General features: G+C 39.3%; 1 protein-coding gene across 1 annotated transcript in view; it reads right to left on the bottom strand.

Annotated features, from left to right (window-relative positions):
* TTC39A (tetratricopeptide repeat domain 39A) overlaps positions 1–12,548 on the bottom strand; it is a 49,988-nt gene that overhangs the window by 8,605 nt on the left and 28,835 nt on the right. The window contains exons 9-15 of the mRNA XM_028733514.2: positions 12,091–12,199; positions 11,045–11,112; positions 10,871–10,930; positions 9,470–9,631; positions 7,270–7,361; positions 6,060–6,180; positions 1,379–1,490 (exon numbers count right to left, since the gene is read on the bottom strand). Of these exons, the coding sequence (XP_028589347.2) occupies positions 1,379–1,490; positions 6,060–6,180; positions 7,270–7,361; positions 9,470–9,631; positions 10,871–10,930; positions 11,045–11,112; positions 12,091–12,199 (724 nt within the window). The remainder of the gene's footprint in view (positions 1–1,378; positions 1,491–6,059; positions 6,181–7,269; positions 7,362–9,469; positions 9,632–10,870; positions 10,931–11,044; positions 11,113–12,090; positions 12,200–12,548) is intronic.

Below are 12,548 nucleotides of genomic sequence, written 5' to 3'. Positions count from 1 at the left end.
GAAATCAGTGGATATGAGTAAGTTATCCATTGACTTTGATGGATCTATTCTGAGTACAACTTTGCTTCATCCAACCTTTGATATCGTGTGAAGACAAAAAGAGAATGGCAGGGGAAACCAATAGCTGTAAAGAGGCATTCCTTATTGCTAGGTTTCATTAACTGGTGTATCTGAAATAAATATCTGAGCTTTAAAAAAATCCCAGACTGGTCAAATTAGAATGTCATCAACCAATGGTCAATTAAAAATAAAACCAAGTGTTATTTAGAACTAGCATGTAGCAGCTAAGAACATGCTACTGATCAGAAGCCTTCTAAGATAAAACAAAGGGTGGAAGGATTACTGCAAGTGCAGTGGGATTTCCCACCCTCTCCTCCTCCATCATGTAACCTGTACACTCCCAAAATCTGCTATGCAGATTAGAACAGATTGGGGTGGGAAGAAGTTCTAGACCTTTGGCTTATTGGCATCCAATGCCCTTTTAAATGTGTTGTGGGAGGGGGGGTTATTGGCTTGTTTTTGTTCTTATTTTTATTATGTATTTTGTGTCTTTTATATTGCAGTTTTATCTTGTGAACTGCCCTGAGACCTATGGATGAAGGGTGGTATACAAATTTAATAAACATCAACAAACAACAACAAAATTGTGCAAATAGAAATTTTTGTGCTGATGGAACTATTTACTTAGTTTTATGTTGAATACAACCAAACATAATTAAGCAAAAAAGAGCTTTGCTTGAGACATACATACATATTTCCCCTTGCATCTTGTTCAAAAGTCCTGTGTTCCTGTACTGCCAAAGTCATTTATTTCTTGTATCTCACCCCCTACCACACCGACCAACATACATGCAGTTATACCACTGCATCCTTAAAGGGTAGTCAACTTCTCCCAACACAGAGACTGACTGAAGGCAGTCAATTTATTGTCAGGAAAAGTCGACTTCCCAAACTTACATCCAAATCTAAAAATAGTGTAAATATATTCCTGGAAGTGATTACTGTATTTTTTCGTTTATAAGACGCCCCCATGTATAAGACGCCTCCTACTTTGGGGGACTCAGATTTAAGAAAATGGGGGGGGGGAATGGCCCCATGTATGTATAAGATGCCCCCTAATTTTGGCATTATTTTTTAGTCTTATACACGGAAAAATACGATAGTATTTCTCCCCCCCCCCAATTTAATAAGGTAGTAACTGGGGAGGGGAGGCCAAAGCAACAGTAAAAATACTGCTACCATCTGTATCATCAACTCATTGACCCATAATCCACTTGCTGATTAAATAAAAATGGGTTAATAGGTTTACCGTCTAACAACTCGACGGACAACCACAATCTCTCACGGACCACACCCTCTGAAATTAGACATGAGTTACCTGGGCTCCTTTCCAGGGCTGCTTCTGCATCTTCCAAGCACTCCAATATACCGCCAGTCAGGTCAGGACACTTCCCAATCACTGCATAACCATTCCAGACATACATCATCTCCTAGACGCGATAACAGAGTAGAGCATGTTGTTACAGCAGTAGAGAAATTTAGTTACTGGAAACTAGAGGTGTTAAGCCCAAACAATTAGCTGGTTTAGTTCAAATATTCTGGAAGCAGAGTTAGCCAGTTTCAGCAAAAACAGACAAAAAACCTCCAGAACCATTTAACTCCTCAGAAAGCCAACTCATTCATTTGGTTGTCTTTACAACACTGCAAGACTGTAACTTCTGCTCCCCCCCTCTTACCTCCCAGTGGTGGATTTGGCCTCCCTCATTCACTTACTATTTTCCTTCAATATTCATTTTGAACTTGGCTCCTCCTTTCTTCAACCTTCCCCACTCATAATTCCCTCAAAATCAAGATAGCTTTAGCCAGCTGCCTACACTATCCTCACTTTAGCCTTCTGGATTTCAAACCTCTGTTCAGCTTCCTAGGTAAACCAACACTGCTCTCTCTCTCTCATCATAGCGTCTTGTCCCAAAGCCATATGAGATCCTCTTTCTCATGGTTTCTCCAGAATCCCATTTCTCTCTGTCTCAAGTCTGCTTCTTCTACCAACCTTTTCTAAGGTTCCTGCTCCTTGTTCCATGGTTTCATTTCTTCTTCAGCCACCCTACCTCCTAGGCCTTCTTTCCAACCTACTCATACTGGTTCTCACAACCTTTGGTCTGCATAAGCTCTCTCTAAAATGAACTATTTTGTTTTATCATGGAAGCTTCAAGTTGACCAGACAGCAAATTGCTGACTCATTCACTCTGATGGTGCAGAATGTCTGTGAACATTCATGTCCATAGCAACTCAGCCAAAGGATAAGAAAAAGAATCAACAGGACATTTTTTTGTGATATTGGTATGCAAACTTAGTGAAGGAAAGAATCCCTGGGGAGAAGCAAATAGCTCCCATGGCAAGCAACATATTGGCTCTGATTAATATTAATGGTAAGAATTAGACATAAATATTTCATTTAGTTTGCTCCTTTGCTAAGATGAGATCACCTGTGTAACATGTAATCACAAAATCCAGGAGCTGTTATCAATATGGGGCCAACTGGAAAACTGATTCTAGGAAGTTTGATCTGAATCACTGAGTACTTAATTACTACACTGGAACTGACGAATAATGGCCTATATCCCACTGGCACTCTTGTCACATTTCATTTCAACCACCTGATGACCATGACATAATATTGTTGCATTTTCTAACATTACTCCTAATAAATGCTGAATTTGCACAAGTGCACCCACATATATCCCCTTTAATATTGTTATGAGTTTGTGAATGCTAGCCCCCTCTAAATTCCCATCAAGCTAGTGTTAGAATTAAGGCATTTAGAGGGTGTACCCAACTTACATACATTTAACTTATGCATTCGAGGACCCATAATGTAATCCCTGCATAAGTGGGAAGTTGCCTGTATATGAATAAATATAAATATACATACATTTATAATTCTTTCCAGTCTTTTCTAGTTTGGATCTTAAAAACAGGTGATCAATAGTGAAATGGCAAGAGCAATGGGATAGCAGAGGTGGGTAAGCAGGAATATAGTAGCTGAAACTTTTATATGGGTATTTCTATTTCAGATGTTACCTAGCATATGAGTGAATAACACAAAAAAGAAGCGAGCAGGGAAGGAACAGAAAGAACTTTCCAAAGGAACCAGAGAAGATGGAACTACTAGGACTATTTGTGCCATGTGATGACCTCAAGGAAGCATGAGATAATGAATTTAATGGGCTATTAAACTTTATTTCCCATATTTGCATTTGGGTTTTGAAGCTAGTTGGCTATAATACTTAAAAGAACTCAGGGTTCTGTGGAAAAAATCTAGTGAAAGCCTCTCCCTTCTATAATTTGTAGCCCAAATAAACATAGCCCTATTATGATCATAATATTCTGGCTCCATTCCCTATCAATGGTCTGACTAGAGACACTGAAATGAAGCTCAGCTGCTTTTCCATTTAAAATTCAAATGAGAAGTGTAGCAAGTGATGTTAATGTGGGGGAAGTGTTCAACAGACTAAGGCAGGGGTAGCCGCAAAGTTCCTGTCAATGTTGTGGACTACAACAACTCCAGAGGTGGTTTTAGGGTAGCAGGACTGGTGGGGTTGCACTGGGTCCTGCCTTGCAGGGGGCACCAAAACAATGCTGTACAACAGAACACCACTGACAACTCCCATAACCCTGACCACAGGACATGCTGGGGCTGGGGCATTGTTTGGGAGCAGGTGTTCCTGTCGTTGATATTATTTTTTATATATTTATTTTGGCTCTTATGATTTATGTGGAAATTGTTCAATTTAGCTGCGTACTTTTTGATGTTTTGTTTATTGTTTATGGCTACTTTTGCTAGGCTTATAGCTATGTTATTTTAAAAAATATGTTGCAAGCCGCTTTGAGCACTTTGGAAAGGCGGCATACAAATAAAATGATTGACTGATGCTGGGTGAGGCTGATGGGAATTGTAGTTCTCCAGATGTTGTTGAATACCAGGTTGACTACTGGTAAATTATGAACCAGCAGACTTAACGTTTGAATCTCACCTCAACCACAATACAATGCAGTTCTTAGGCAAGCCACCATATTTCAGTCTTAGTCTACCCACTCTCCACTTGCAACATAGGGATAATATTGCCCTACCTTACAGGGTTGTTATAAAGATTACAAAGGTGATTGATCTGGTATACTTCAGTTTGTTCAAAGAGTATGCATAAATGCTGAATATGAAGAAGAACTTTTTTCAGGGGGGAAATGTTTAGGGGTACTCTCATTTTCCTACTCATATTGAAATACTGCCCCTCAATGAGGCCAAACTTAGATTCACAAAATTTTAGGGGTATGTATACCCCTGTGTACCCCCAGAAAAAAGCACTAATAATAATAATAATAATAATAACAATAATGCTTGTGAACTAGCTAACCTCTGAAATATATTTTACAACCACTTTTTCAAAGATCAGAATGTTATAAAAATGTGCATGATGCACGTAGTTAGCAGTGAAAATTTTATCTACTGCTGGACCAACTGAACTGCTACACTTTTTGCCAGATTTCAGGCCTTGCCTTTTCCCCCTGCAAACAATGTTCAGCCTGTCCATCCAGCCTAGCTGAATTCCTTTGTTCTTAGAGAATGCCAATAGCCACACCCCCAATTATGCCGAGATGTGCAAGAAAGTGTTCCATTTTATTTCTATCTACTTTGAACACCCACTGCTATGGAAAGGTATGCAATGACTGAAAAATTGCAAGGTCTGTAGTCTCCTTGGACAAATAAAAAGCAAAACATTTGATCCTATACTATTTATTCCTCTTAGCTACTTTTTATCTGGGTTAGGCCACCCTGCACATTACTTTTCTTCCTGTCTTGGTAGATTAGACTGAACAGATTCAACTGAAGCAGCATCACTTTGTATATCAGCTTTATATATTTTGTACTGAACAATTCTGTAACTGAATGCAGAAACTGTGTTTTTGTCAAGATCATTCTAGCAGGGATTTGAAGAAAATAAAAATAAAAATTGCAGTACAAAATATATTCCCCCCCCCCCACTTTAAATTAGAAGCTTCCAGCAGTAAGGACCTTTCGATCCAAACCAAATAGACCTAGCACAATTAACTATTAACAGAGTGCTATAAATAGCTTCAATACCAACTTCCAGTTCCTCAATGGAGAGAATTGTTAAAGAGCACCATCTGCTGGGTTTGTGGTGCAAGTTCAGCAGAAAAGGGAGGACACATAGAAGTCAAGGTGGCTTGCAAGAGTCACATGTTTCAATACCAGACTCCACTAACTTTGACCTGAAAGAGATGTAATGTAGGTGCTTATTTGCTCCCAGTAGCCATAATCACTGGATGCAGGCTAAGACTGGGTGATTTATCAATATATCATGCAAAACTGGTTTGAAGTTCACATCATAATAATTGTTTCATAATATTTGAGCTGGCAATATATCGCGAATCACAATGTGTGTAAGAGCTGGGAGATATTTGGTTTTCAACATTGTGATAACTCACCAGCTAAACGTTGCAATGTTATCACTAGCTAAACCTCACAATATCACCAGCTAAACACTGCAATCTACCACAATGTCTGAGGCGAACAGAACAATGTCCTGGCAACTGCTACTACTTAGGGGGTCTAAAACAGATAAATGACAATATTATCAATCATCACACACTCAGTTTCATCAGGAGGCAAGCCAAAATGCATTCCAAACAGGACTTTTGGCTTGGGGCTTGGCTACCAAATGGTGGTATTCAGGACAATCCAAAGAACCATGAAAATATGGTTTATCCACAAAGTGTTATGCAACTGACTGCATACATTTCTATATACTTAAGCTGTTGTCCACATGATCCACCCACCTGTTTTTCCCTGGTACAGCAGGGCATATGCAAGAAAGTATGCACAGGCAGTATCCATTATTAGCTGCCACGACAGAAGCATTTCAAGCCTCTCCCCACCCCCCAACAACCATTTCATTTAAAAAAGAAATACTAGGGAAGTTTTTATATAAATAATGAGATCTCTAAGCAATGGATGGGCAGGGGAAGCCTCTTCATCTTACCAAAACAGGTACAGGAAGTGGAACAGGATTTGAGGATAGATATCGGCGGGATTTCCGAATTGCAAATTTTTCTGTAGGCAGGGACTTTCCTGCTATTTTCAGTTTCAAACTAGGCACAGCCCTGTGAGATGAAAGGAAGCATACAAAATTTCATTTGCTTTATTTACTATATACTGCAAAATCAGAACTGAAAACTCTCCCCTATATTTTTCCATATGCATTGTCAAGCAGCAGATTCCATTCTAAAGATGATCAGCTCTGAAGAAGTACTTATTTTATTTAACAAAATGTGTATACTGCTTGATTGTAAACAAATACACAAACACCTAGGTATTTAAAAGAACATAAAACAGAAAGAAGGAAAGTGGTAGTGGAGGAGGAATACAGCACCATCAAAATGTCACCATCATAGAATAACAGACAGACATCTTGCTCTGCATTCATGGAGGAGCCATCCATTCCTACATCACACCTGACCTCTGGGCAGCTGCTTAGTGACAGAATCAGACATGCATCTCAGGGCCTCTTAAACCTGTACGTAATTTAAAAACACTTTGTGGCAGCTACAGAAGTTAGAGGATTCTGGCATTTCCAAGTTTCCTAGAACAAATACCTGAGGATGGTACTACATCAGCTGCAGTAATGGCACATCCAATTCAAATTATCCACCCCATGTCTTGCCCCAGAGTTAAAGACCACCAAATGCTCCCTGAAGGCTTCTCCATAGGCCACAACCCTCCCAGCTCTTCATGCACTCCTTAAGGGCTTGCCTTGTCTGGTTCACATGCATCCTTAACACTGTGACCACCCTGTTGCATGCCAGGACGGAGCAAAATTGGGGTGCAGAAACTTTCATCTCTTCTGTGGCTAGAATGTAGCCTATATAGAAGTGTTACGATTTTCATGTGTTGCTCCATATACATTTAATATTGACCCTCTATCCCATGTGACACAGAAGAAGAGATTCAGTTAATGTTATTGTGGGTAGGATTCCCATGTCTCAAGTAGTAGGAGAGGATTAAAACTATATTCAAGAAATGTTGTTGAATTATCCCATTGACCATAAATTAAAATATGGCTTGGTGTTAAATACAGAGGAATGTACAAAGTTACAATTTTAGGTGTAGAGCTGGGCTGAATACAATGGGTATTTCTTTCATGACTAATCTCAGTCAATATATAGGCCTTGTGAAGAGTCAGGTAATCTTACCGATATAGTGCAACGTCATCATCCCCAAAAGGCTTATGATCATCTGGTCCAAACATACAGAGATAAGCTGCTTTCATATATATGTATGTAGCCTAAAATGAAAATTACGTATGATTAAAAATCCTTATTGTAATTTATATTCCTGTGTCATCTTCAATATCTAAGACAGCATGGTGAAACATTTAAGGGATATGGCCTTATACTATCGTAAGTGAAATTACCTAGAACATACATTCTTGCATTAGGATATTGTAACCAAAACGAAGCAGAAAAGGGAAGTAAATACATCAGAAACATATACTAGAACTCAATTCTTTCTGTATCCAAGTTTTTCTACTTGCAAAGAAGATGTGTGTACAGATACATACTTTTACACAGTGCTATTTTTCTAGAAAAAGAGGTGCCGGAATGCACCATGAATGCCTCCCTTGTTCTCTTATTATGGCAATGGCGCACACCTGAGAGGTGCCGGAACTGAGTTCCAATGATTTCTGGCTGAAAAAAAGCCCTGCTTTTACAGTTTAGTATGTGTGTGTGTTTGCAGAAAACAGATCTTACACCAAGGAACAGCTTTTGGGCACTTGGTTTCAAGGAAGTTAAGTCAAAAGTACATGACTATGGTCATTCCTATTCCTTTGCTCACTCCTGAGGATGGCATGAATCTATCCTGATTAACATTGTTTTTATAGGCTCAAAAAAGGCACCATTAGTCTAGAATTGTCATCCAACAGCACTGCCATTTGCCTAGCACTGCCCCGAAAGCAGGCTATTCTTAGGCTTTGTCCTCACCTAAAGTGGTAAATCTATGTTTAATGGTTCCATTTCAGACTGAAGATGGAGGTGCAAAAGACTGGATGCTTATTCATACGAAACAACAATCTCTACATGAAACTAGGGAAATGGCTAAGTTTCTATGTGTGGGCAATTTTTGTAAAGAAAAGCGTTCAGGCATGTGAGCACTCGCTTATAGTCTAAAGTGGTACAGTCAAGACAAAGGTTCACCCATTGTCAGCAGGAACTAAGCCTTGCTGCAACTGCATTGACTATAACACGTCAATAGGGCTAATATGTTCTAAGTGTCCAAATCAGGTAACAAGACCCACTAGCAATATATTTCACAACCCCCACCCCTACCCTGCCAGGCACATTATCCCTTGAAAAAGTAAAATTGAATTTTTATAAGAAAATCCTGATTTACATAGCATTTAAAAAGCATAAGGGGAAGAAACTTATAAAAATGGGAAACACACATGACTAAGTATAATAATACAAGATTCCTATACTGCCCAGCTCAATATCTTACCATAAGAAGGAGCCCAAACTTATACGGTTTTAACTACTCATTTATTCAAGCCACTTCAAAATGAAGACACATGTTGTCTCAGAACAAAAGAGAAGCAGAACATCTACCCCACAGCCAACCGGAATTTCTCTTGCCAAAGCAGCAGTTGGTTCTGCTGTGAGACATTTATTTGGACTGAAAGTGTATCCAATCAGAATTAGCAAAGAAAGGCTTTTAGCAAGTCAAGCAGAGAACTGAGAAACTACCCAATTATTGAAGAGTAAGCAAAAGCACAGAAGGCTTTCAAATTTCATGCAAATGTGAGCCTTTTTTTCTAGACAACACAAGAGTACACATCTTGCTATCTGAGCGAGACAGGATTCCTACACAGGAAATTGAACACACATTTATTATCAAAACAAGCTGCTTGAAGGGAGGAGAAAGATTTGGGATATTACAAAAGGCAGACCTGGACAGGTTAAGCTGACCAAATGTATAAAAATGAAGACAATTTCTATCAGAAGCCCCTAATCTTTCTCAATGGAAAGCAATCACTTCTTCGGGGGAAATTTAAAAGATAGCAATCAGGGACACAGTGGAAATGAGCCAGCAAACATGGCTTCTCTTCATATGCTTACTGAACAGCTCAGAACAAGAGAGAAGACCAAAGCTATAGGCCTCTCAAGGACTCTGGCTCTATGCAACAGCATGTGCCACTTGAGCTTGATTAAGAGGACAAAGTGTCTGCTACTAAAGTACAACTAGGAATAGCATTGTTTTATATCTTCAGTGGCCTTTCAATCATATTTTAATGTCTACCTGGAATAAGTCTACTCAAAAACTGATTGATCCAAATCACACCATAACATTACCTTTCTTTATCAGATGTGCTCGTCAGCACATCTTCCTTGTACTCACCTTGGACCAGGTGTTCTCTTTGCTGAGCAGATCTGCATAGAAGTATGCCATCTTCCACTGACGTTTGTATGTGAAGCACCACATGAGTTCCCAATAGCACATGTGATGAAACTGCTTCCAATTCTGCTGGGCTTCACAGCATTCTTCAAACCTTTTGATGGCCTAGAAAATCAAAAGAAAACCTTAAAGGACTACACTCCTCATTCAAAAATGTCAGCGCCGCTTTTGAATATACTTGTCAAGCATGCACTCAGGCCAGAAGCCATACAGTACTGTTCCTGTATCAATCACATACTACAATCAGTTCTGACAGTCTGCATCTCCATGGAAAGGGGGAGACAGAAATAGCAGAAGATATCAATATCTTTGCTTAGAAACGTTATTTCTTACTTTTAATTCAATTTTGATGCTACACTTCCTCCAAGTAGTTCAGGGGGCATATATTGTTCCTCACCTCCTACACTGTGAGATAGGTTAGGCTGAGCGAGAAAATACTAACCCAAAAGCTGTGTATCTGAAGAAGTGTGCATGCACACGAAAGCTCATACCAAGAACTAACTTAGTTGGTCTTTAAGGTGCTACTGGAAGGAATTTTTTTGTTTTGTCTATGGCAGACCAACACGGCTACCTATCTGTAACCAAAAGCATTCAGTGAGGTTCGAGGTGGTGTGCAGCTTTGAATCTGCGTCTGCCAAGTCCTAGCAAAACACTATCACATCATATTGGTTCTCAAAACAAGAGCCAATTCACAGTTTAGTAGTAATTTAGTGTTGTTTCCACCCAGTACCTAACAATAATAGATGCTCCATTTATTTATGTTGAAGTATTTATATTCACTTTTAATACTCAAAGAGGCTTGCATGAAGTTAAAATAATAAAAGTTTAAAAACCCACCACTACACTCACACAGCAGAGCAGAAATAGTTGTAACCAGTCCAAAATCTAAATCCAAAAGGCTCAAATGATTAAAAATGCCTAGGCAAATACTTCACCTGATGCTGAAAAAATGTCAGGCTTTGCACCAGGTGGGGAAGGTAGTCCACAGCAGAGACATTACAGCTGAAGGGCATCTCAACCAGTGACAGGGTTGCACCAGTGGAGAAGGACCTCTGAAGATGACCTTCATATATGGTCAGGTTCATGTGGAAAATAAGATGGCAAATAGCCTTGCTTTTCTACCGTGATTTGCTTACAATCTTTATTGAATCCTTCTTATCAAATCTGCCAGGTCAACCAGTTGCATGCTCTTCTACTTCTTTCAGACCAACATCCATTTGTCACTCTTAGTGTGGCCAAGTACTGTACTGCAGAGAGCAAAACCCACCAGGAACTGTGATCATAATGCCAAAGATTTCTTAAGCCCCAAGGAAGGTATGTGAAGGATAAAAACAAATTACTTACTCCATCAACATTGCCTCTTATTGTTTCTATTCTCCCTGCAAAAAACAGGAATATGGATCCCTGGAATAAATCAAGAAAAAACATTGGCAACAATTTTTATATACATTTAATCATCTTTCTATAGTAAGATATTACATTGGTACACATATCAGGCCTATTTAAGATATATCTTACTTTTGGATATCGAGCCAAGTAAGGCTTAAGAAGTTTCTCTGCTTCTTCAACATTTCCTTTTCCTGTCCCTAAATTAATTGGGAGAACAAAAAATTAGAAAGTGGGGGTAGCCCAGACTTAGTTTACATTGTGAGTCCTTTCCATACTTTCTCTCAAGGCCAAATATAAACATTAATTTAGCTCAAAAATAATGGTGACACAAAAATATTAAAAGCAAATGATTACAGGGAAATTCTCATCAAAACTGAGCAGCTCCTAAATAGTCCGAAGATAGTTGACTTTTGGGCAACTCATTAAAACAAGTTTGGGCATTTACAGGTTTCACTGGGGAGGGGATTCTGTAAAACTGAAGCTATGGGCAGGAAGAGTCACACTTCTAGAATCAGCAACCCCAAGCTCCCTAAAGCTGCATCCCTATAAAGGCCTCGTATCATCTGATCCCAGTGACTAGGAGGACCTGTGCTAAGGTTTTTAAAACAAGTTAAAGAGTGGTTAGGGGAACAGCAAACACCTAACAAAATGTTTGCATTTATAGCTCATAATGTTATGTTTCTGTTTAAATTGCTAGGATTAGCTTGGTTCAAAAACTGCCTATATGTTTTAGAATTTTGGGATAAGCTATGCATATATCTCAAAGTGCAAGTAGATAAATAGGTACCGCTCCGGCGGAAAGGTAAAAGGCGTTTCCGTGCGCTGCTCTGGTTTGCCAAAAGCGGCTTAGTCATGCTGGCCACATGACCCAGAAGCTGTACGCCAGCTCCCTCGGCCATAAAAGCGAGATGAGCGCCGCAACCCCAGAGTTGTCCGCGACTGGACCTAATGGTCAGGGGTCACTTTACCTTTACCTTTATACATATATCATATCCATCTTAAGTGTTTCTTGAAGAAAATAAAAGTTTGTGAAGAATTAAGTCATACATGAATAATCCTAAGCTATTCTGAATAAGTAATTCACAACCAGCTTTGTGATGAACACACTCCTTCCTATCCCCATGCCATTTTGGATGTATGAAGGGTCAACATTTAGAGAAGAAAATGAATCCTACCTAGCACAAAAGTCATGAAGGTATGATAGCAGAGCAGCAGCATAGTGCACAGCACAGACCTAAAGCTGTACACTGAGGCTCCTTCCTGAAGCTGTCGCAGACCATGTTCCTGCATCACAGTCAGATAAATGGTTGTAAATTAATTACACCTGTGGTTTGCTCTATTTGTTCCACTGTAACTAAGGAGAGAAGTATCTTCCAACACAGAAAGTTAAATTGGTTTACTCAGCTAGTACAGGAGAACAATATCAATGTATGTCACCATAGTGCCCAATAAAGTTATCAGACATCTCTTTTACAAAACACCAAATGAATGAAGTAGTGGTTACAGAAAATGCAACAGCAATTAACATGTGTTCCCCTTAGAAGATGTGCCATTTGGTCACACAAAGGGCACAATGTATTGAGGTTTCTCCACAGCAGGCATGTAACGCAGTACTACCGCTCACTTTTCCAAG

Source organism: Podarcis muralis, chromosome 5 (assembly GCF_964188315.1).
Source record: "Podarcis muralis chromosome 5, rPodMur119.hap1.1, whole genome shotgun sequence".
Classification (NCBI taxonomy): domain Eukaryota; kingdom Metazoa; phylum Chordata; class Lepidosauria; order Squamata; family Lacertidae; genus Podarcis; species Podarcis muralis.
This window is presented reverse-complemented; position numbering and strand designations above follow the sequence as displayed.